Source organism: Mercenaria mercenaria, chromosome 19 (assembly GCF_021730395.1).
Source record: "Mercenaria mercenaria strain notata chromosome 19, MADL_Memer_1, whole genome shotgun sequence".
Lineage (NCBI taxonomy): Eukaryota > Metazoa > Mollusca > Bivalvia > Venerida > Veneridae > Mercenaria > Mercenaria mercenaria.
The window spans coordinates 33,325,742-33,352,666 of record NC_069379.1 but is presented as its reverse complement, the minus strand read 5'-3'; the positions used below and the strand labels follow the sequence as shown (position 1 = coordinate 33,352,666).

The 26,925-nt window shown below is 35.2% G+C and overlaps 2 protein-coding genes across 2 annotated transcripts; both read left to right on the top strand.

Moving 5' to 3' along the window:
• The first annotated feature begins 3,082 nt into the window (after positions 1-3,082).
• LOC123542712 (uncharacterized) lies at positions 3,083-6,545 on the top strand. Its single transcript, XM_045328676.2, has one exon. The coding sequence runs from the start codon at positions 3,232-3,234 to the stop codon at positions 5,065-5,067; it is 1,836 nt and encodes a 611-aa protein (XP_045184611.2). The 5' UTR covers positions 3,083-3,231; the 3' UTR covers positions 5,068-6,545.
• Positions 6,546-13,243: 6,698 nt separating this feature from the next.
• LOC123542273 (uncharacterized) lies at positions 13,244-14,773 on the top strand. The gene has a single exon (XM_045328011.2). It carries the CDS (start codon positions 13,244-13,246, stop codon positions 14,771-14,773), a length of 1,530 nt encoding a protein of 509 aa, XP_045183946.2.
• The last annotated feature ends 12,152 nt before the right edge of the window (positions 14,774-26,925 follow it).

Here is a 26,925-nt window from a genome sequence, read left to right as displayed (position 1 = left end):
TTATACATGGTGTTAACCAGTGCATAATTCTGAGGCCCTGTTGCGTTTGGGAATAAATAAATAATCAAAATACTTGTTATGCTGTCACATATTCAACCTCGAGCGAAGAATTAGCAGTTTACAACCACTTAAATAATGCACTGAAAACATGAGATAATCGTAAATTACAAGGAGAAAACGCGGCAAAATACCCACCAGAGAACTGCACATCCTATAAATTACTGTACTCTCCCTCTTCCTCTTGCGACCGATCAAAACAATAAACTGACACGCGAAAGGTAAGAAATCGTCTTGAAATTAATTATTTTGCTTTAGACTGTATATGTCTTTAAGTTTAACGATAAGTCTAACATAAATATGTGTACATGGTGATATCATAGATGAAACTGACAGGTAATGTTTACAAAATGCTGACAAAATGTTGACTGATCACACTCATTGCATGAAAGTTCACTCGACCAAGTCACGAAACTGATTAATAACACGTCATATTGGTTTGCAATCCAATAATCCATGATGTTTTCTGAAATAAGCATGCATACTCCATAAATATATGCAAATATGATGTTGCATATCTGTTGCGTTTTTGAAAGAAATTAATTTTTATCCTATCGATAAAAAGCATTCACTGTACGCCGACTCGCCAATTTTGATATTTGATCTGAACTCGTATTTGCGTCTGACTCTGTATTCCCTTTTTCGACTACAGTAGGCGATTTATGCCCTTTAAAGGCGTAAATAAAATAAAACATATATATCAAATTGTCTCTATTGATCAGTCGTCATGTATATAATGTCATTTATTGCTGAACCCCTCATGCTATGCATGTACTTATCCGTTGGGATGGGGGTGGAGGGTCCGTGACTAGCTATCCTACCTAATTTTATAATGAATTGAATGCTTCTGAATCGTTTACATGCAAGTATTCCGTGTTGGTTTTACAGACATATAGTAACATAAAATACAGAATTAGAAACTGAAAGTATACACAGGGTCCCTACTATGTCATGCAAGAAATAAACGTCTGTCGAGTCTCTATGCAAGTCACGCGAAGAAATGTTACCTGACGATTTCAAAATGTTGATGGGATGAGACAGGAGGGGACTATAGGTTGACCCCGTCCGTCTGCCAACAAAATGATCCTCTGATTAAAAAAAAAACAACTATTGCACCCGCAAGTACCTTGCGAATTGACATACAGCCGTCGTGTTCACTACCTGTCACTATGAGATCACAAAATTATAATACAGATACCCTGTGCAATCCTCTTAAGAATCATATCCTAAATCATCGTGTAGCAAGAAGATTGTGCACTTTAGTTAGGTTGTATCACAGACCCCCTTAAAATGCACATGAAGTACGGTAAAGGTATTAATAATAATAAAAACATAAATTAGTGTGAGCAGCAAAAAATACGCTGCACAAAGATTTCAGGAAATGCACCCCCTCTAGGTTATGATGTAAATAGTAATTCATCGTAATTGCCTCCGTTGAAAGAAGTACCTTAAAAATAAACCCTCAATTTTTTCCTTTTATGGCACTTCAGCTTGTAAAATGGGGGCTTATTTCATTCGCAGAATGTATTTTCAGTACAATAAGACAAGTTTCATGTTAAATTTCGTGTGTTTATGGGAAAAACAACAACAAAACTAAACTAGAGCTGTACTGTGCGACGCTATAAAGAAAGCGATCCACAAAGGGTTAGTGGATTCAATCTGGCGCTGTTTCACTACAAATCACCTCATTTACTGTTTTGTCAGCTTATTAATTGTAGTTTTTGATGATATATCTGTTTCAATGTGTTGAAATTCTAGAAAGCATAGTCTTGTGGTGCGCGAAACATCGTCTCATGTTGGTGAACATTTGTGCAAAGTTATTTCAGAATCCCTTAATGCATAAAGAAGTAACGGCACGGACACGATAAACAGACCCTGTTTTACCTTACATTAAAGAGAAAAAGAAAAGAATATGGCAGGCATTAACTACATAGTGCCGATGTTTTTGTGTAAAGTTTGAGAGAGGTAGGTGTAATAGTATTCAATTAATTGCACGACCAAACTTATGAGGACATGTATACAAACAAACTCAACAAACAGACCGCATGGTGACTCCTTTATACCATCCTCCTTCAAACTTCATTTGTGGATTATAATTATGAAGAAATACTACAGGAGCATAGGAAATGCCGATATTTTATAAATAAGTCAGTTGCAAACTGGCATACAGTCATTTTTGACGAAAGTCGCAAACATTTGTACAGTACTCAAGCAAACATGCATACAGTCAGGAAATCACACCGAATCTTCTTTCATTGACGGTTATAAACAAAGTGGAGATTTTAGCAATGATTTTATCTTATTTTACCGAACTAGTATTGTTTCTTAATCCATGAAACAGTGAAATTTACATGTAGATCATTCTTCAAGCAAGAAAATATGTACTTTTCACACCGACAATGTACAATTTCTGGATAGAATCAGTGGTCAATCGCGTTTTTTTTCCTATACTTTTACCTGTAATAAGACTAACAGAAACAAATCATGTTAAGCTTCCAATAAAATATAAATATACTTACCATCAAAGCATATAACTTTAAAATGGTGTTTTTCAACTTTTACCTGTCAGTTTATTGTTTTGATCAGTCGCAAGAAGAGTCGAAGTCGAAGAGGGGAAGTACAGTCCTTTATAAGGTGTGAACTGGAGACAAAAATAGTTAGCAGACGATGGAAAAACGTGAATAATTCCGTTTTATTCGACCTGGCGAGAGGACTTAATCTCTGACTTATGCAAATAATGGTAATCTCAAAAAACGAGCAAAATAGATAGAGCAATATAATTGTTTAAATTCCGTAACCAACGACAAATTTCAACGCTACATTGGTTTCAATATGGCCCCTGAATAAGAAATAAGGTTTCCGAATATACTACATATTTTGCACTATAATGCAGTGGACTGTCGCGAAGCCCCGCCCGCCAGATCGATTAAACACACAATATATGATCTTCTTTAAAGATATCTATTCAGCCTATTCAAATACAAGAGTATTGAATTGTATTTACCTGTATGGTGTTTAAAATACACCGCACAAATTATGACTATCTATTCAACCTATTCAAATACAGGAGTATTGAATTGCATTTACCTGTATGGTACAGACTTTTCTCGTTTAAAATACTGCAAATTATATATGTGTTGTAAGGGATTGATTTTAAGCACAATGTGATTAATCATGTGTTGTAAATCATTGTATAAACGTACTAGATGTGAGAGATTAAGAGGAGTTATAAACCATGAGTTTACATTTTACGCAAATAAAATGGCGGTATCGGGACGACGAGGTTTAAACAACTTATTATCAACTACTTTGCGTTTTGGTTCAGAGGAGGATACTGTTTTATATTGTCATCCATGTGAATTAAATGGTCAGACAGTAGATGCAAATGGATATTGCCAAAACTGTAGGGAAAACTTGTGTAACAGTTGTATAAACAGTCACCAAAAGGCCACGACCACAAGGAATCATACAGTCAGCAAGAATTTTGAGTTTTTATCAACAGCTGTTGCAAGTGATAAATTGCAAAGCTGTTCTGCACATCAAAACGAGGAGGTTAAGTTATATTGTCGCGCTCATGAAACGCTTGGATGCGTGATTTGTATGACAATATCTCATAAATTGTGTGAAATTGATTACATCCCAGAAGTGTCGGAACAATTTGTGAAAGGTGACGAGTATATGAGCTTCGAATCAATTGTAAATAAATTAAAAGAAAGGTGCGCAATCGGTCTGAGCAAGATAGAAGCGTATATTGTTGACATTGAAACAGCATATGCAAATGTTATTTCTTCTGTTGAGACTACGAGAAAGGAAATCATGGAAGAACTCGATAAATTTGAGAGAGAATTGAAAGAGGAAGTGGCAGCATACAGAAAGAAGAATATTGAAACAATGGAAACGTTAACGAAAGCATATGAGTCAGTTGTAAAGAACATTGTAGATACAGAAGCTACAACAAAAAAGATGAGAAAAGATGAAAAGTACAACTTACTTTTTTGTGAAGTTAAGCAAGCTTTTGCTAGGGTTTCGAAGTATCAATCAGATACTTATGAATTATCTACACGACTATGCACACAAGACTGCAAATTTCAGAAGAGCACCGAACTAAATTCATTTCTTACTAAAGAAAGCATGTTCGGCACGATACACGTTAAAGACATAGAACAGGGTCCCTGTAATGTCCCAGAAACAATTAGCAGACAACCGGTGTGCCATATCAATATCAAAGGCAAAAATGATAAGAAGACATGCTACGCAACAGGACTGGCTTTAATGTCATACGATCAGTTGGCTATTGCTGACAAAGCAAACAAAAACGTGAAAATAGTAGATATAACCTATGACAAAATGATTTCTGAAATCACGTTATCCTCGAGTCCTCGTGACATCACAGTCATACCACCCGACAAACTGGCCGTAACCCTGAGAGATGAAAATATAATTCAGCTATTGTCAACAAGTTCAGGCCTTTCGAAAACTGAAGAAATTAAGACAGACGGACATTGTCGTGGTATTAAGTTTCACAACGGAACTTTAATAGTAGCGTTCGACAATTTTGCCGATTACAAAATTCAACTGATGACTATAAAAGGCGAGGTATTACGTTCAATATATCGAAGTGATGAAGGAAAGTCATTTATGGCGGAACCAAAATGTATAGGACTTTCACCTGATGGTAAACAAATGTATTTGACAGATCTGACAAAGATGTCTCTTTATCGGCTATCAAATAGTAACAAAGTTACAGCAGAATTCGGAAAAAGACACTTCATGGGCATTGCCGTTAGCGGAGGTGGCTCTGTTTATGCATGTTCCAAAGCAAACGAAGCAGTGTATCAGTTAGAAGACGACCTATCAAACGCAAGAGTCATTTTGAATCAGACAGATGGTGTACGAGGGCCAATAGCGCTAGCAATTTGTCGTGAAAGGGGCATGCTCGTTGTAAGCTGTGGAAGTGGTGGTGCTGAAGTGTGTGACAAACTTCATGTATTTAAAATCAAGCAAACTTGATCTTATTGATGTAATTCGTGACATATTGTCTATCTCACAATGGTCAAATCGGTTTTTCTGTGATTTAATTTCATTCAAAGGGGCCTCCTCTTCTTTAAGGGGGGTGTGTGTGTGTGTGCGTGCGTGCATGCGTGTGTGTGTGTGTGTGTGTGTGTGTGTGTGTGTGTGTGTGTGTGTGCGGGTTTAAAGTCTTTTTCAACAATTTTTCAGTCAAATAAACAACGAATGTCAGTGAATACATGTCTCAGTTACCAGAAAATAAAGGTGAACGCTTTTTTCCTATTCATTTATATTCCTTATGGTTTCTGATGGTACTGAAATTGTATCGCTTATTTGGTTGAGATGTTTTCCTCAGAAGCTTTGTTTCCACGGGATTCCCAATTACTCATAACAATGATTAAGGTTCTATGTTCGTATTTAAACGTCAACTTTTCCATGGAAGAAATTTAATTCCGACAGATTTCATTAACTATACAACAACCTTAAATTACCATGTGTCGGCAGTAAAAAAGTCTTCCAGTACTCAAACTCAGTATTTTCTGGTTCTTTAGGATCATGGAGAACATTCCTTTCTCTTAAAATTAAAATCACCTTACATTGCTGCTAGAGGGCGTGAGAGGTGTTGCGCATTTCATTACATATGTGTTGGTCTACTGTTTTAAAGTTCCAGTATTTGGTTTCGTAGAATAGTATTCTAATAACGTTTAACAAATAGATTAGCAATTAGGCCCATAAACATAAACGTTTAAATACTTATTATTCTATTTGCCACATTTTAGAAAGATCATAACGAAAATGCTAATGAAATTAGACTGAGCTGTTTGTAGCTGCAGATTACACTTTTACGCAAAGTTCCATAATATAGTATTTTCTAATTTTACAATGATAGAGCGAAAAGAATATTTAGCATTTTGAATTTTGGACTAAAAATCTTAACGAATATAGGACCTGTTCTTAATTTTGTTTGCTTCTATGTGAAAATAATCATCTTACTATGTATTATCTATGTTTTCTAACAATGATTTTGAATTACGGGGTACTGTAAAGAATGGTCATTTGTATTTTATCATGTTTTTATGTCTGTTTTGTAAGGTTTATACATGTTACATCATCCGTAAGTTTGTAAGTAAGCTAAGAACCTCAGAGATTTCTTGCATACTGCCTTATTTTAAACGTATACAACTGAGAGTTCGTAACCGCAGGAGGTGCTCTTGTTAAATAAACATGCAAAAGCAAAGCTACTGTGCATCTTTCGGATTTCAGTTCGTTAATACCCTTTTCTAGTTGTTTAAGTAAGGATCAATTCACAACTTCTTTTTACTTTTTATATAACAATGACCTATATAAATGTAAATAAAATGCTATGCTTATTCGTTTCTTATAGTTCTGAAAAGAATTTTTTCAAATGTACTTTTATAAGATTTTATGTTGTATTGTGAGGTACATAAGTTAAGACGAAAATAAATTATATGATCTAAGTTTGAATTTGAACCTTATTTAACCCTAACCATGCTCTATAATGAACTTGTCCATCTTTCAAGTTTGACAGTACCATTAACTGTTAAAAGGGGTGTTTACCAAAACGATACTGATTGAATAGCGAACAATGCAGATCTTGATCAGACTGCATGGATGTGCAGGTTGATCATGATCTACACTGACCGCAAAGGGTAGAGCGAAAAGAACCTTTAGAATTTTGAAGTTTGGGAATTTGAAACGTTGATGTATACAGGCTCTGCTCTTTAGTTTCCTAGCACTTTTTTGAAAATGGCCCATCTATTTTTTCTTATTATATGATTTTGAATCATGTGCCACTGTATAACAGTTGTCATTTGTATTGGGTCATATATTTTATGTCTATTGTGAATGATATTATATAAATTCTTTGCTCAGACTTCTATAGATGAATAAATGATTAATTAAGATAGCTCAAAACATCCATTTAGCAACTGTCAAGAAATAATTTAAACAAACATCTTCCTTACGCCTCAATGTTATGTTTTCCGGCCATTTTGGGATCATGGCGTCACTGAAAGCTTAGAAAGCAACAAAGCAAAATAATGAAAGCTGGGTTTGATTGCTGGGGTGCTAGTGGACAATCAAACGAGTCTTCAAACATTTTCTTGGTTCCTTTCTAAGCTTTAGCCAATGGAATTGTTTTATAAACTTATCCGAAGACAAAGATTTACAGGAAAAGGTCCATCAATCCTTATGGGTGAACTTTTAAAGCGGAATGCCTCCAGTTCGTCCGACAACAAAAAAAATATGTTTTAGATATCTTGAAATAAATGCTATATTTCTTAAGAAGGCTTTAAAACTTAATTACTGACAAACTTTATGTTTCGGAAACACATGATAATTTGCTGTTTTTACTACTTTTTACGATGAAAATCTAAAAGCGTTTGTCACGCTTTTACTCCAGGTAAACTGTCTCGATTATAAATATCTATATTTTGAAGGCATTATTCACTTCTTCAGCTACGACCACGTGAAAATGCCCTTTAATAATATTGCCGCGGCGGTCCGGGCTTCGATTCCCGACGCGGTCATCTTTTTTTTTTTTCTTTATTTGGAATTTTTAAAAAATTTTAGAAATAAAAGTTTATATTCTAATGTTCATAATATGACCAAAACCTCAATTTGAAAGAAAGATTATTTTAGCCAAATCTGGAGGCATGCTGCTTTAATACTCATACCAACTTTCGATAGTAGGATTAGTTATTTGGCCTTTAAACAAAACTATCTAGCTTATATACCGTTTATCACGTTTGACGTCGCGGCAGTGAAATAAAGCCATTACATAAAAATGCTAATACACTAGTATGATAAAGCTTTGACGTCGACGTCGTTTATAGTAAAGAAGTCGTTGGTCGGATTGACTTTTTTATAATGGTAAAGAAAGTAGATTTTTTTATGTTTCGGCAGGAAAAGCTAACATGTGATGAAAAGAATCTTGCATTTGTGACTTTCCACGGTTTAATTTATTAAACTCGTTGAATAAAATTTATAGCATATACAAATGTTATTTCTTCTGTTGAGAATACTAGAAAGGAAATCATGGAAGAACTTGATAAAATTTGAGAAAAAGGAAGTGGCAGCATACAGAAAGAAGAACATTGAAACAATGGAAATGTTGAAGAAAGCTTATGAATCAGTTGTAAAGAACATTGTAGACACAGAAGGAAGCCAAAACAAAAAAGATAAGAAAAGATCAAAAGTACAACTTACTCTTTTGTGAAGTTAAGCAAGCTTTTGCTAAGGTTTCGGAGTATCAGTCATAGACATATGAATTATCTAAAAAAATTGCAAACAAGAATGCAAAGTTCATTACAGCTCAGAACTAAACTCTTTTCTTACTAAAGAAAGCAGGTTCGGCACGGTACATATTAGAGATATAGTACTGGGTCCCTGTAATGCACCAGAAAAAGTTACACACAACCAGTGTGTCATATCAATATCAAAGGTAAATTTAATAAGAAGACTACCCAACAGGACTGACTTTTATGTCATCCGATCAGTTGGCTGTTGCTGACAAAAAGACAAAAACGTGAAAATCGTAGATATTACATATGACAAAATGATTTCTGAATTCGCGTTATCCTCGACTGACATCACAGTCATACCACCCGGCAAACTGGCCGTAACCCTGAGAGATGAAAAGTTTACCCAGCTATTGTCAACAAGTTCAGGCCTTTTAAATTCTGATGAAATCAAAACAGACGGACATTGTCGTGGTATTAAGTTTGAAAACGGAACTTTAATAGTTACGTTTGATACTTTTACCGATTCCAAAATTCAACTGATGACCATAAAAGGCGAAGTATTACGTTTAATATATCAAAATGATGAAGGAAAGTTCTTTATGGCGGAGCCAAAATGTATAGGACTTTCACCTGATGGTTAACAAATGTATTTGACAGATCTGACAAAGATGTCGCTATATCGGCTATCGGATTTTAACAAAGTTACAGCGGTTTTCGGGGAAAACCAACATTTTATGGGAATTGCCGTAAGCGGAGGCGGTACAGTTTATGCCTGTTCCAAGGTAACCAAAGCCCGTGTATCAGTTCGAAGTTGACCTATCGAACGTAAGAGTCATTTTGAATCAGACAGATGGTAACCGAGGGCCAATAACGCTAGCAATTTGTCCTGCTAGGAACATGCTCGTTGTAAGCTATGGTACTGGTGGTGCTGAAGTGTCTGACAAACGTCATGTATTTATATTCATACAAACTTGATCTTCTAATTCGTAACATAATATGTCTATCTCACAATGGCCAAGTCCATTTCCTTTAATTTCATTTAATACAAAGGAAGATGGAAGTTAATACATTTGTTTCGCTTTGTTTTTGGTTTTGGCGAATTCTCAACAGTATTTCGGTTAACAGTAACGGTGGGCAGTTAACTTAACCAGTTTTCCTGGATTTTGTACCAGTACTTATCAGTTTCTCCGCAAGAAACTGCCAACTTTCTCATATGAATCTGAGATGGAGGAGAAATGAATCAGGCACAATGTCTTCTGTCAGTCGCCACGGAGAACATACGCCTCGGCCGGAGATTGAACTTACAACCCCGTGATCTGTAGATATGCGCGCTCCCTAGTGAGATAACTTCATACATCCATTAGTATTCAAATAAAGGTAAACACTCTAACATATTCATTTATACGCCTAGTGGTATTGTATTATATTTGTTTTCGTTTTTTTTTTTTTTTGGGGGGGGGGGGAGGTTGTTTTTCTATGGGTTTTTTTAAATGTTTTCTTAAGTTGCATGTAAAACACTGTTTCACTGGATTCCCAATTACTTAAACAACGATAATGCTTCTTTAAATTATTAAGATGCCACATTTCCCATGGAAGAAATTTATTGTAATGTTATTATAAATGTTATAGTTTCTTTAGAAAGGTTTTATTTCTTTTTTGACACATTTCTGGTATTTGAAAATAATTGTCTTTTACGAGACTTATAGCCAGACATGTTTACAAAAACAGCTAAGCATGCTCCTTTATGGATTGAATTATGAACAATTTTCTACAACCAATATTATAAGTGACAGAGAATCGATATAACCGGATATCAATCAGCTTATCTATCCTTCTATCTATGATCGCCGAATACAGCTACTTTACATCAAATAACAAATAACCGATATTATAACTACGTACCTTCACTGTAAATATTTCACTTGCACATTACAAGAGGCGTTCAATATGTAATGTTATTCTGTATGTAATTCCGTATTAGATGCGGTTTTCGGCACATTATAGAGCAATTTAATGGAATCACAATGTTATATAAATTATAAAAATCGGTAGATTCAAAGTAAAATTATATTCATTTGAGTGAGGTGTACTCGGGTATACTGGACAATTTTATCGCCAAAATATTGAGATTGTAATACGCAATTCCTTGATTCTACTATCCAACAACTAGAACTATTGTTCAATTTTTAGTTTAAACAGAGAAAACAAATCATGATCTTAACAAAAACATATGAAAACTAAAATAAAAAAGTTTATAGCAGTTTAAAATTGAGTGTGTATATTTTTACTCGAAAAATGATAAGATGAGTACAATAAGCCTCTGCAATTTTGTCAGGCGCGATAATCATCGTTTAAAACCTTCTTGTATTTTAAGTTGATACTAGTATCTCAATTCTCGATTGTGAAACTAGTTCTTACAACTTAGATTAATCGCTCTCAACACCCATTCCAGATGGAATTAACCTCGAGTTTAGAGTTTTTACTTGTGTTGTAAAATTAAAAACGGAATAAATAGTTTAAAACAAACGCAAACTCATCAGAAATTGCTGTACCTCGTAGAAAAATGATAGAATATTGTGATTTTACAAGTTATTATATTTTTCTGAGACTCTAGATACCCAGGACAAACCTAAATTATAATTATTGTCCAGTATACCTGAGTACACCTCACTTAAATGATTATATTTTTACTTTGAACCTGTCAGTTTTTATAATTTATATAGAATTGTGTTTCCAATAAATTTCTCTACAATGTGCCGAAAACCACATCTAAATATAACTACCGGTTACGGAACTACATAAGGAGTAACATTACATATTGATCGCCCCTCGTATGTGTTTTAAGATTGAAATATGAATGTACTTTGTAAAAAAGTCGAATGTACTATATAACGATGTATATGTTTATGATGTATATGTTTATGATGCTGATGCCTCATGTGGTTCTGGGACGATCTATGTATGAAAAGAATTGGAACCACTGCCTTACCTGTCGCATATAGAGCGTGAAACGGACGAAATACCATCAAGGACATGAAATTTGATTTCACAACAGTTACAAAAGAAAACATATTTGGGACTTTACAAGTAATGGATAATGAATTTTGGTCCTTGTCATTCTAAAGAATATTTGTTGGTGAATTAGATACCAAGACATAAACTGTCAAGATAATGTTTTCATATCGGCCAATTAATCGTAAATGTACAAGCATGTTTTATTTTGTTTTGTTTTTTTGTTAGGCCTAAAAACAATTGAGAACATATTGAATAAAACTTGGAAAACTTCGAAAACTTTATTTCTAGCATCACTGGCCATGTTTAACGCATAAAAATTGCAGTTCTGCAACTTTTCGTTAAAAAATTGAAAAAAAAAATCTCCAAGGTCTTAAAAACATTTAGGGTTGGGCCAATAATTTAGTGTAGGTCGGGATACCGGAAACAAACATTTTAGGCCTTATATGTAGTGTGAAAACAGAACAGAACCTAAATGATGGTTCTTGTTGCATACAAAATCATAGTGGAACCTCCCAAATCGTAACCCAACTTCTCTAAACCAGACGAATTATTGGGTCCCGATATTCTAACTTATTCTCTATTGTAAAAATACCTTTGCAATCCTTAACCCTTCTACGCCAAAACACGAACACACTTTTTGAGATTTTATATCAAATTACTTTTCCGTGTAAGATGATAATCAATGTTTCTGGTGTTATCCGTGTTCAGTTTTTGACACCTTAGTATGTTTACAATTTTATTTATTATTGCCCTATAAAATTATTCCGACAAACAAAAGGCCCCCATTACTAGTAATTACAAGTCATGTCAGATGTTTGCTTCGTAGAAGTATGCAATCAGTACACGGGTGAACGACGCAAGTAGTTTGTTTGAACAGAAAGTTTTATGGGTAGATATATATTTGTGTGTGAATGCGTGCGTGCGGTGTATGTGTGTTCGTGTACGCTTTTGCAAAAAAAATTCAGTCATATAAACGACAGTGTTTACTTTTAACAGTGAGCAAAATACCCAATTTTATAGTGCTGCCTCACTGGAATATCACACCGTAGACACGTGACATGATACCCCACCCAGTCACATTATACTGACACCGGGTTAATGCTAACTGCCCAGCGAGGAAGCTACTAATACATGAACCATTTATTACGTCTTTGGTATGACGCAGCCGGGGATCGAACAGACAATCTTCCGCACTCGAACCCTCAAATCCGAAGCTTTTTCTGGTCAAAGCATGTTCGGATAAAACAGGTTTCACTAGATTTTGTATAATGGATCTGAAAGCAATATGAAATTCATTTAAGTGCAGAACAAACATCTACTGACATATAATTTCTTATTATATTACACTACTGAGCAAAGTAACCCATGAAGAAGCCCTAAATTACGCCATGGATTCTGAAGTGAGTATAAAATGGAAACACAGGACGTGTAAAGTAAATCATTATATTAAACGATGTTTTATTACACGACTTTATATTATTATCTTTATCTTCTATCTGCATCACGTGAGAAACGATATCTAAAGTAACTACTTAAAGTGAGTTCAAACTAAAGATTACTGTCTACACGTTCCTACCTGCTAGAGGACATAACAAAATAAAATAATTTGACTAATTGTATTCAGAATAAACATGATGGAAGACAGGGGGAACAGCAGCAGCAAATAGATGATCGGATCGAATTGTGTAAATCTGTCAATCTCTATGGACATAATTGAGAATTTTAATATTATATATATATTTTTTTTTTAATTGAACGAGGTGAGATAGTGTTGCGGGAAATTGTAAGGCTTGTTGCTCTTGCGATTCAACGGAAATAAACGCGAATGGTGTTGATATTGAATGAATAACTATTTATAAAAAGACCAAAAAGCAAGGAATATATTATCTAGAAGCACAATGTTGCCGACTAATGTTACCGCAAATGAGGAATTAGCAAACTGTCCAAGACATCAAGGTGAGAAAATAACATTATATTGCCGCGCACATAGAAAACTTGGATGTCTTACTTGCATGACTGTATCACATAAATTGTGTGAAATTGACGAAATTGCGGACGTGTCGGAGAAATTTTTAAAAGAGGAGGAATATGCGAACTACGAGAAATGTATAGATGACTTGAATGAAACATGTGGAGTAAACATTAGCAAACTGGAAGCGGATATTGCAAACATTGAAGCGCAGTATAACCATGTAATCGCAGAGATAAAGAAACGAAGAAAAGAAGTAACAGATATTCTTGATGAAATACAGTCTGACCTTGAACAGAAAGCAATGACCTTCAAACAGGAAAATACAAGTCAAATGGAATCATTGAAAGAAAAGTATCAGTCCATTGCGGTGGAAATAGAAAAGACAGAATCGTTAACAAGCCAGTTAAAGACAGATAAGAAATATGATTTACTTTTCTGTGAAATAAAACAGGCAAGAGAACGAATTATAGAGTATCAGGCAAAGACTTATGAAATGGCTACATCGCGCCGTGTGCAAGAATGCAAATACGACGAGACATTGGACCTGAAAACAACAGTTACAAAAGAAAATATATTTGGTACGATAAGAGTTGAGGATATCAAGTTAGGCCCTTGCAATAAATTCGAGTCATTGCTTAGAAAGCCTGTATGCCATATAAACATCAAAGCTGATGGTGACAAAAAGTCTTGTTATGCCACTGGGCTGGCTTTTCTATCGTGCGACCAGCTTGCTATCGCTGACAAAGCAAACAGAAACGTGAAAATAGTGGATGTTAACCGTGACAAAGTGATTTCTGAAATCACGTTATCCTCGAGTCCACGCGACATAACAGTCATACCGCCAGACCAGCTTGCTGTAACACTAAGAGATGAAAAGATGATTCAGTTACTGTCGACAGCGTCAGGTTTAACAAAAACATCACAGATTAAAACGGACGGTACTTGCCGTGGCATTCATTATGACAACGGAAATTTGATCGTTACGTTTGATAACTTGACAAATCCAAGAATTGAAGTTCTGAATCTGAAAGGGAAGACACTGAGTTCATTTAGATGCAATAGCGAGGAGGACTTTCTTTTTACAGAACCAAAATGTATAGGAGTTTCTCCGGACACTAAGCAGATATATGTAACAGACCTCGTGAAGGTGTCTCTTTATCGGTTGACAAAGAATGGGGACGTTTCAGCCGTTGCCAAAGGAAGACGTTTCATGGGTGTTGCCGTCAGCGGTGGAGGTTCCGTTTTTGCCACTTCGAAGTCAAGCGATTTAGTAGTCAAGTATGAAGATGACTTGTCAAACGAAAGAGTCGTTTTGAATGAAAATGACGGTATAAGAGGGCCAATAGCTCTGGCTGTTGATCACGCAAAGAACATGCTGTTTGTGAGCTGTGGACGAGGTGCTGCTGATATCTGCGACAAACTTCATGTATTCAAAATCAAATCAGCGTTACAATAAGCCGTCTCGTTTTAAATCAAATTTGTTTTCAAGGAATCTTTACCTGTAATATTCCTGTGTCTTTTATATCAGTTTAAAAACATTGTATATTAGTTGTTATCTTATACGATACTTGACTGTCTATTTGTTGGCTATCAAGATATTCTTACGTGACACCACTTTCTCTTTCCAAAAGGACGTTACTGTAAGCCGAAAGGTGTTGTGTATATCGTTGCAGCATTTAAACACTACTTCATAACCAGTCGCCAAAAAGCCACACTTCCTTGGAACTATGTCGTCCAGTCTTCGTCAACTGACATTACATGTGATAAATTGCTGAAAAGCGAGTCACACCAAAACAAGGATATCAAATTTTACTTGTATGTCATTGTCAAATATAAACTATGTAAAACCCAGAAGTATCGGAGAAAAGGAATTAAACACTTTCATTATGAGAAATATATAGAAGACTTCATAAGCAGTGGTGCACTAATAAACTAACAGCAGATACTGAAAAAAACTGAGGAAAACTAGGTTAGGTCCAATCTGAATTTTGGTTTTCAATTAAAAAACAACATTTTATGTGATCTTGTAAGACTGTGTATAAATCCGTTTAGTAGAAAGTAGTAACTACAAAATATAACAAGTCCGTTGAAAGAAGATAAAAAGTTAAGAACTGTATTTGGACTGACAAACAGCAGAAATTATGTTTAGTGACATAAAAGTTGGAAACATGGACTTAAGTCCTCGCAATATGTCAGTGTCATTGCAAACACAACCGTTTTGTTACATACATTTAAAATCTGAAAGCGACAAGAAGACATTTAATATATCGAGACGTTTGATGAGCTAGCAAACTGGTCAAAACCAAACATGAAAGTAACAGATGTCAACCGCAAAATAATATCTGGAAACATCTTATCCTCGTGTCCACGAAATATTACGATCATTTCACCCGACCGACTTGCCGTGCCGGGAAGAAAAGATTTTGCAGCTGTTATCAACAATAGCTGATCTCACAAAAACTATACAAATTAAACCTGAGGGGCATTGACGTGGTATTTATTTCGATGATGGAAAAATGACTGTAATTGAAAAGATCCACTTGAAGTGATGACTCTATGTGACAAAGTAACGTTCTTTTCAATGCATTACTGAAGAGCGGTCAATTTTTGTGAATAGAATGTGCAAAGTTTACGTTGTATCGTGTCTGATCATAATTTGCTATACCAGTTTGTTCCCTTTTTTTTACTGTCAGTATTTGAGTTAATTTTGTATGTAATCAGATTATTAACTGTGTTCCTCAGATGCATCATAAAAAATATTGCTTGTTTGTAGAATATGAAAAAGGTTAAAAGTGTATGATAGTTATTTTACTGAATGGCTTTTCATAGATATACATGACTTTTGATTACAATATTTATGTATAGTACAAAAATAAGACTATAATAAAGATAAATAACAATGTAAATAAAATAAAAAGTATGAAAAATTGTCTCTTATTACATCCACATACACGGGTCTGGTTGGCTTTCCAAGTAAAATATTGATAACCATTTGCATTTGAACCATTCTGTGCGAATGTTTGACCCTCTACTGAATTTCATTGCCCCCTTGTCAAGATCAAAGCCTTTGAGTAAACTTAAGTGAAACAATAGCTGTCTGTTCTTTTGACAGCGCGCTCGACTATCCGAAGAATCGATGGAAGTATATGTTCAAAATATTACCAGAAATTTTCAGACACAAAAATAGAAAAAAAAAAGATGAGACAAACAATGTACCTGTATTTATGGATTTGGATAAGTCTTGTACTGTCTGGCAATGTGTCACCATGATAATAAGCAAGTGTTCAAAGTTTCAAAGCCAGATATCAAACAGTTTGGACAAAATATAGAATGTTATACTCAAATTAACTAATTTCTATGTCTAGAAAAGGCCATGACTGAGCTAAATTCTTTGTCCTAGTTATGTGTACATATGTAGACTATGATGGTAAACAAGTGGTCGAAGTTTCAAAGCCATATGACAAACAGGTTAGGCAAAATATGGACTGGTATGAAACATTAAACTGATTTCCAAGTACAAAATGAGCCATAATTCAGCCAACATACCTACAGATAGAGATCATGGCGATAAACAAGTGTTCAAAGTTTTAAAGCTAAATGTCAAATAGCTTTGACAAAACGATCACTTGTACGAAAACTTAACAAATTTCCAAGTCCTAAAAGGGCCCCAGTTCAGCTAAAATAGTTGAGAGAGTTATGCATTCTTGTCTACAGATCGAAATCATGACGATAAGCAAATGTTCAAAGTTTCAAAGCGACATGTCAAATAGTTTTGACAAAACATCGACGAAAACTGAGCAAATTTCAAAGTTCAAGAAGGGCAATAATCAGTGTCATAACCAGTCCTGAAAAAAAAACATGACAGAATTCTTTCGGGAAAAGAGTTGTAACATGGTTACACAATTTTATTATCATGTGTGTATGAATTATTTTTTTTGTAATTGATTTTATTTACATTTGATGTCCATTCAAATCGTATACATGTATTACATATAAATTGCATTTCAATTTTGTCTAAAATGTGTGCATGTAACCAATTTGCCAGATCACGAATTCTGTTTGCAAAGTTGTAAACAACATATGTTATATGAGTGCTACATCACGCTCCTTTTTAACATTTGTCTTATATTTTCCAAACTTTATCACGTGCGTTTAAATTCATAATTCATAACTTTAGTAATATGTTAATTCAGACGTAATATGTATGATGACTATCTAATCAATATTCTAACTAGTGCGTGATGTGAAGTATCCGTCATGTCACTTAATTAAATGTAGATAGAAAACATAACTTAAATGCCAACCAAAGATGTTTTACTGATTGTAAGTTGTCCAATACAGACAACAAATCTCGTACATGTGATACGCCAGATTTTTCAAAATATGGACAGCGTTGTTAGAGAACGTCATTTTTTGTAGTTTTACGTGATTATTCCAAATGTTGAGCTGTAGCTGCTGTAATTTCTACTCAGTTCCAATTCATTTACAATACTTAGTATCACTACCAACTTATTCCAAACATTATTGTCTGTTACCAATGTTTCCTATTTAATTTTACACAATTTCATTCATGAAGGCCGCCATTTTTCGTGCGTCTGCTGACTTTGATAAAAAAAAACACTACCATACAGTTGTATTGACAGTAGCAAATATGGACCGTCGGTGGGTAAAATGGAAATAAAAGTACTAAAAATGAATTTTATTTTTATTTCGTTTTGTCAAAAAATAGGGTCGGCGCTCCCGTAAACTAGAAAATTAAAAACTGCTGGCCTAAATTAGAAGCTAGGTGCGTTTAAACTTCGGAATTTCCACATTTTTATTTTCGTTCCTACTTGTTCATAGTTGTATTATATGAGTGTCTCTTCGTATTGAATTTATCAAACGAGCTGAATAAAACAATAAAATGTGAGGCTCTGCCGAGTTGAATAAATTCAATGTGGAAAGACACAATTGTAAAATTCTTTTTATCACATGTAGGCTTTTATTGTGAAAACATCAAAATTTCTTTACCTATTATACACCAAGTAAATTTGCCAACGTCTCCAAGTAAACGACGTCAACGTCCAAAGCTTCATTACACTAATGAATTATTAAATTTATGTAATAGCTTTATTTCACTCTCTCGACGTCAAACATGTGATAAAATGAGATATTAGCTGATTGGTTGAAAATATAAAAATTGTGGCAACATCCAGTCATACATTTTTTTTCTGTGAGATTTGGAATGTTTTGCAAGCAACAGCTACAGACATGACATGTAAACAGATACTTTCAGTGGGCATTTTCCATCTAACTTTCATTATTTGGCGTAGAAAGTGTTTTTGAAGAAATATTGCAAAAACAATTGATTGATTATGCCCAAAGAAAAATGTCTATGACTGATAAAATAATGTGTGTAAAACAAACACCGTGTGAATCCACGAGTGTATTGAAGAATAGTTACGAAGTCATTTCTTACAATATAAGTTAAGGCAACGTCGGACCAAATATATGGACGAGTGTACCTAATAAAGTCTGCAAACAGGATAATTGGAACCATAAAACAAACACGGTTTGAATGATTTTTTCATGATATGAATGACTTACATGTAGAAACTCCTGCGAAGGTATATTACTCTTGTTCGCGTGTATGCTTACACTGCTGTAGTTTGTGGTGTAGAAAGGCTGCATGTTTGTAGTGTAGCTTCCCATGCTTTCACTGCCTCATTTTTTTATCTTGCATTTGATTAGATTGTGTTTATGGTTGGATTTTGTAAGCAACCCATCTGCTTCATATTATCGCTATTAGTTTCTATTTGTGAATAATCTATTTTGTGATGCATGTCTCTGGAGCTGTGTTTGCTGTGCTTTGTGCATCTGGGAGATCTAACTTCACTTTTTAATAGGCATGACACAGTGACTCCTGAACTAAGAACTTAGTGAACTCCTGCGTACGGCTTAGTAACTCCAACATAAGACATAGTTACTCTTAGATACGATTTACTAACTGTTTTGTCTTGAAATTATGTGTATAGTGGACGCAACTTGACCCCGATGATTGACCTTTATATTATAATATATAATAAGGCACAACATATTATTGGAAAGGAGTGTACGTAAAACACGAGCTGCACGAGAAAAGGGAAATATAATTTTGTGTAAAAATAAATTAGTGTATTGGAATGTTTTAACTGATAAAATGCAATTATATATACTTTGACATTGCACTGTATACAAACTAATTCCATATAAATATACACGACTAACCTAAGCACCCTTGATTTCTACAATGAAATAATCGATATGAATAATCAGCCTAAGGTCGACCATCGCGGTCAAGTTGCGACTACTATATCAGGTGTTTAAATCTTCATAATAAGCATGTGAATTTAAAAATAGAGATGTATGCACTAGGGGAACTATCTTATCTCCTTTAGCTAAAGTGATCTAGTCAGCACTGGCACCATAACAGAAAGAAAATGCCTCTGTACTTGTTATAGCCTACCCCTAGGTATTCTATAAGAACCATGGTCATGAACGGTAAAATTCAATCTCACATTTCATACCTAAAACTACGGATATTGACAAGTGGTAATTTATCTTCCATTGTGTACCGGTCACATTTCTTCAATATTTCTTATCTTATAGAAACAACGCGTAGTTTAAAGTTATTCAACTTACACAAAAAACTTTGTTGAACTTCCCTGGTGAAGTTCCGGTCTAGATTGCAAAACCATTCTAATTGGCTGATGTGAAAATGTATGTCAGTCGTCGTTTAACTACAAGTGTACGCTAGAATGTGTATATGCAGCATAAATGTGCAAAACGAATTAAATAAACAGAACAGGTGTATACCAATGTATGACTTCAAATTCAAAATCATGATTTGTTTTCAACATTTCGAGTTTTATTGTAAAACTGTGAATAATTTGCATTCTGTTTTTGTTAGCTTACCTGTCACTTTTATGATCGCCCTCCGTGCGTCGTCCGTCCGTCCGTTCGCAATTTCCTTGTGAGCAAGTTAGAGACCACATTTTGTATTTGATTTTAATCAAACTTGCACACAGCTTGTATGGGCATAATATCTCGGGTTCTTTCAAAAACTGGCTAGATCCCATCATGGGTTCTAGAGTTATGGCCCCTTTAAGGGCTGAAATTTGCCATTTTGGCTTGTGAACAAGATAGAGATCCCATTTTGAAATCAACTTTAATCAAACTTGCACATAACTTGTATTGAAAAAATATTTCGGTTCCTTCCGAAAACTGGCCAGATCCCATCATGGGTTCTAGAGTTATGGCCCCTTAGAAGGCCAAAATTTGCTATTTTGGGGTTGTGAACGCGATAGATACAACATTATGCAATCAACTGTAAACAAACTTGCACACAACTTGTATTGGCATTATAAATTCAGTTCCTTTCGAAAACTGGTCTGTTCCCATCATGTGTTCCAGAGTTATGGCCCCTTAAAAAGCCAAAATTTGTTATTTTTGGCTTGTGAACGCGATAGATACAACATTTTGCAATCAACTTTAATCAAACATGCACACAACTTGTATTGACATATATCTCGGTTCCTTTTGAAAACTGGCCAGATCCCATCATGGATTCCAGACCTATGACCCCTTAAGGGGTCAAAATTTGCTATTTTTTGACTTGTGAACGCGATAGATACAACATTTTGCATTTTGCATTCAGCTTTAATCAAATTCGTACTCAGATTGTATCGGCATTATATCTCAGTTCCTTTCGCAAACTGGTCAGGTCCCATCATGGGTTGCAGAGTTATGGCCACTTGGTCAAAATTTGTCATTTTTGGCTTGTGAACAAGATAGAGACAACATTTTCCAATTAACTTTAATCAAGCTTGCACACAACTTCTGTTGGCATAACATCTCGGTTCCTTTCAAAAACTATCCGGATCCCGTCATTGGTTCCAGAGTTATGGCCCCTTAAAGGGGCAAACATTTGCAATTTTGGCTTTTGCAGCCATATAGAGACTTCATTTATGGTTTGATTTGATACAAACTTGCAAAACATCTTCAACAACAATAAATCTTGGATTCCATGTTGAATCTGTTAGAATCAATCATAGGTTTCGGAGTTATTTTATATCTGATTACCTCCTCTGATTATAATCAAAAGGGATTTATATCAGTAAGTACTTATAGGACTCATTTGAAATTTCATCATTGTCATTAGGTTGATTGAGACAATCAGGGTCGATAATTATCGACTGATTTTTATGTCAAATTATCTTCCTTTATTTCCAATTAAAATGGGTATATCTGCGTAACTAACGAAGATACTGATCTGAAATTTCATCTATGCCATCAGATTGACTTGGACAATCAGTGAAGATACATACTGACTGAATTTATGACAAATTACCTCCCTTTATTGCTTGATGTAAATGAATATACCTAGCAGCTTTTAATGAGATTGGTTTGAAAGGTTATTTATGTCTCCCATGGTAAAAAATAGTCATGTTAGATAACTCTTGATTGAATGTTTATCGATATGAATACTTTTATGATATATTTTTGTAAAAGCTTGTACTCTGTACTCTGTATCTTCTACATGCATTTACCAATGCATGATTACCTCCCCTGATTTTTATAAAAAAAATGGATTTATCTCAGTAAGTATTAATAGGACTCATTTGAAATTTCATTATTGTCATTAGTTGGACTGAGACAATCAGTGTAGGTAATATCTACAGACTTTATGTCAAATTACCTCCCTTTGTTTCAAATTAAAATTGGTGTATCTCAGTAACCAATGAATATACTGATTTGAAATGTCATTTATGCCATCAGATGGACTCGGACAATCAGGGTAGATAACTTTTGACTGAATTTATAACATTACCTCCCTTTATTTTATGTAAATATATATACATCAGCAGCATCTAATAAGATTGGTTTTAAATGTTATTTAAGTCTTCCAGGGTAAGAAATAGTCATGCTAGTACAAAAATGTAGCATTTGAGCCTAGGATCCTTGTTATGGAGATTGGCCCTGACTAGTATGTGACCCATAGGTCAAAAGGGCCAGTTACAAGGTTTTTTGTTATCCTGGTGATATTTAATGTGTATGCCCATGTGATCTATGTCAAAACTTGATCTTATCATTAAGAGCAATGGTACTCAGGTGAGCGATATAGCGCCATCACGGCCCTTTTTTGTTTACATTTCGCCTAACATGTGCACACTGCTGTGACCTCTAGACGGATGTTCATTAGGGAAGTTCACACAAGTTTTTTTAGTTCATCTGAGCCCGAAGTCCTCAAGGTGAGTTATTATGACCTGTCATTGTCCGGCGTCCGTTGGCGAGTGTCGTGCGTCGTCCATCAACATTTGCCTTATGAACACTCTAGAGGCCACACTTGTGATACAATCTGTATCAAACTTGTGCAGAATGTTTGTCTTGGTGATCTCTAGGTCGGGTATAAAACTGGATTATGTGGGGTCAAAAACTAAGTCACTAGGTCAAATCAAAGGAAAAGCTTGTGAACACTTTCGAGGCCACGGTTGTGACCCAATCTTTATGAAACTACGTCAGAATGTTTGCCGTGATTATTTGTAAGTCAGATTTAAATTTGGGACAGGCGGATTCATAAACTAGGTCACCAGGTCAAATCAAAGGAAAAGCTTGTGAACACTTTAGAGGCCGCAGTTGTCTCCCAATCTTTATGAAACTAAGTCAAAATATTTGTCTTGATGAACTCCAGTTCAAATCATACGGGGTCATAAACTAGGTCACCAGGTCAAATCAAAGGAAACACTCTGAGACCAGAGTTGTGCAACACCCAATCATTATGAAGTTTAAACAGAATGTTTGTCTTGATGATCTCTAGAAAAAAAGTTTGAATCTGGGTCATGTGGGGTCATACACTAGGTCACCAGGTCAAACCAAAGGAAAAGCTTATGAACACTCTAGAGGCCACGGTTGTGACCCAATCTTTATGAAACTTCGTCAGAATGTCTACCATGATAATTTGTAGGTCAAATTTAAATTTGGGACAGGTGGATTTAAAAACTAGGTCACCAGGTTAAATCAAAGGAAAAGCTTGTGAACACTCTAGAGGCCGCAGCTGTCTCCCAATCTTTATGAAACTAAGTCAAAATATTTGTCTTGATTATCTCCAGTTCGAATCATACGGTGTCATAAACTAGGTCACCAGGTCAAATCAAAGGAAAAGATTGCGAACACTCTGAGACCAGAGTTGTGCCGCAGTCTTCATGAAACTTGGTCAGACTGTTTGTCTTGATAATCTCTAGGTCGAGTTTGAACCTTGGCCATGTGGGGTCAAAAACTTGGTCACTAGGTGAAATCAAAGGAAAAGCTTGTGAACACTCTAGAGGCCACAACTGTGACCCAATCTTTATGAAGCTTAAACAGAATGTTTGTCTTGATGATTTGTAGAAAAAAGTTTGAATGTGGGACATTTTAGGGTCAGAAACTAGGTCACCTGGTCAAACCAAAGGAAATGCTTGTGAACACTCTAGAGGCCACGGTTGTGACCAAAGTTTTATGAAACTTGGTCGAAATTTGTTTGTCTTGATGATCTCTAGGTCAAGTTTGAATCTGGGCCATGCGGGGTCAAAAACTAGGTCACTAGGTCAGATCAAAAGAAAAGCTTGTGAACACTCTAAAGGCCACAGTTGTGATCCAATCTATGAAAGTTTGAATCTGGGCCATGCGGGGTCAAAAACTAGGTCACCTTGTCAAATCAAAGGAAAAGCTTATGAACACTCTAGATGCCACAAGTCTTATCCAATCTTGATGAACCTTGGTCAGACTGTTTGCCTTGATGATCTCTAGGTCGAGTTTGGAACTGGGCCGTGTGGGATCAAAAACTAGGTCAATAGGTCAAATCAAAAGAAAAGCTTGTGAACACTCTAGAGGCAACAGTTGTGATCCAATCTATGAAAGTTTGTCAAATGATTTCTAGGTCAAGTTCAAATTTGGGTCATGCGGGGTCAAAAATTAGGTCACCAGGTCAAATCAAAGGAAAAGCTTTTGAACACTCTAGCAGCCACAGTTTTGACTCAGACTTAATGAAACTCAGAATGTTCGATTTGATTATCTGTAGGTCAAAAACTGGGTCAAATCAGAGAATAACCTTTTTTATATCTTAAGGGTCAAAGTTTTTATTCTATCTTCATAAAACTTTGTAGGAATGTTTTTCATCATCAATTCGTGGATGATTTCAAATCTGGGTCCTGTGGAGTCAAAAACTAGGTCACTAGATAAAATTAAAGGCAAAGCTTGTATACACTCTTAAGAGGCCTCTTTTTGCTCCACTCTTCCCGAAACATTGTCAAGAGTGTTTGTTTTCGTGAAATGGACAAGTTTGAATCTGCGTCATGTGGGGTAAAAACCTAGGTCACAAGGTCAAATCAAAGGAAATGCTTGTTTACGCTCAAGAGGCCAAGAGGTCCAATCTTGATGAAAATTGGTCAGAATATTTGCATCTATGAAATCACTAGGTAAATCGTGCTTACACTGTTATGGTGTGTTACTCAGGTGAGCGACCTAGGGCATTCTTGACCCTCTTGTTTTTTTTTTGTAACGTTGACGAAAGAATAAAATATGAAGAATATTGACACAATGTGACTGGTGCACGATGAAAGATAAATTATCGCTTGTTCAATATACTAGGTACCCATTCAACGAACTGTGCGATTTAGGTGACAATTGTACAATTGAAATGGGTTAGTGGAAATTCCCCGTTCATGACAATGGTTTTAATAGAATTCCTAGGGGTAGGGTATAACATTTACAGATAGCGTTTTCTTTCTGTTCTGGTGCCAGTGGCTCAGCGTACTGTCTACAGTCAACTTCGATACTGCATTTATAAGTAACGATCAATTTGTTAACAACACTGCCAGTTTATTCAAATCTGCCTCTAAAATAATCACTCACAAAATTTATGGTGCTATGCAGTCAAATATTCGCATCTAGTCATTTAAGCTGCAAGCACATATGTACTGATTTCTTTACAGTTAATAATTAAAATAATAAATTTGATGGACTTTTAAAAATCGATCTAACCCATTCGAATTCGAAACTACTGCTCTCCTGTCATCTTAAGTTTTTATATGAGCCGCGCCATGAGAAAACCAACATAGTGGCTTTGCGACCAACATGGATCCAGACCAGCATGCATCTGCGCAGTCTGGTCATGATCCATGCTGTTCGCTAACAGTTTCTCTAATTGTAATAGGCTTTGAAAGCGAACAGCATGGATCCTGACCAGACTGCGCGGATGCGCAGGCTGGTCTGTATCCATGCTGGTCGCAAAGTCACTATGTTGGTTTTCTCATGGCGCGGCTCATATGATCTTTTTTAATCTTAATGATGTTGTATTTAACAAAATTGTTTATTTTTAATGTAATAAAAGAAACTAAACTTGTAAAAATATCTTGTATCCGGTGTTACTTCGTTTAATTTGCAATTCGTGTGGATAATGTTTGCAACTTAATAATAAAGGCTTTTGTAATTTTAAGATCACATTACACGTTTCAGAACATTTTTGTCTGAATAATAAAGTTATTGGTAGGTTTTAATTTCAAACACCTGTTACATCCTATATAATGTAAAGATGTAAACAAGTCGCATGACCCAGCCAGCATGACTATATCGGCCCGATATAGGTATAATGTCGGAATGTCGGCAAAATGTGCCGATGTAGGGCCGACGTTGGGCCGTTGTAGTGTCGCAAAATATTGAAATCGGTAGATCGACATCAATCAGTGTAACTATTTCGTACGTCGGATTGACATCTGGCCGATATTGGATTCTCTAATATAACTACAGTTTTCAAAATATTATTGATAAACGGGAAAAAGTAATCTACTTGTTTATATTTGCTAATATATTAAGCAAATATGATGTATGCCAGAATTAATCAAACTAGGCTCCAAACAAAATTTGTAGACGGTATCTATCAAATTTTATATGTAATAAACGGAATTATAATAATTAAGATGCATTTTTATTGATGTAAAATGCCGCCATAGAAATATTTATATTTACAAAAAAAAACTGAAAATATAAATATGTTTAAAATTCTAATTATCCAATTTTAATAGTATTAAGAATATACAGAAAGCTTACCTAACTGTATAAAACATGCAGCATATAGTTGTGAAAAATATATCAATAAAATCAAATAAGCATCATACACATGATGCGAGACACATCAGTTCTCAAAAAACAAATACTCTGAGAATTCATAAAGTGTATATTTTAAGAAAACTTTGATAAAACACTGCGTGTCAAAAACTATTACGCGACTACGATATGATCTGCCAATATCGGGCCGGTATCATTTTGATTTTGGCCAAATATCGTTTGCCAATATCGGACCAATGTCATTATGATGTTGGCCCGATACCATCTGCCGACGTCGGGCCGACGTCATTCCTATTTGCCACCTAAATTGAAGCCGATGTTGGGCCGTTATAGAAAACAATGTCGGTTTGATATCGGGCCGATATAGAATGCTGGCTGGGCAAGTGGTTGAAATATTTGTTTGAAGGGTTTTTTGTTCCTGTTTTTTTTATGTGTTTGTTAGCTATACCGTGTCTGATGTAAAGTGCACCAATAAATTTATATACTTAT

Bases quoted from the DNA above. Each gene is read 5' to 3' on its own strand.
- LOC123542712 (XM_045328676.2), top strand. From the start codon at position 3,232: ATGTGTTGTAAATCATTGTATAAACGTACTAGATGTGAGAGATTAAGA.
- LOC123542273 (XM_045328011.2), top strand. From the start codon at position 13,244: ATGTTGCCGACTAATGTTACCGCAAATGAGGAATTAGCAAACTGTCCA.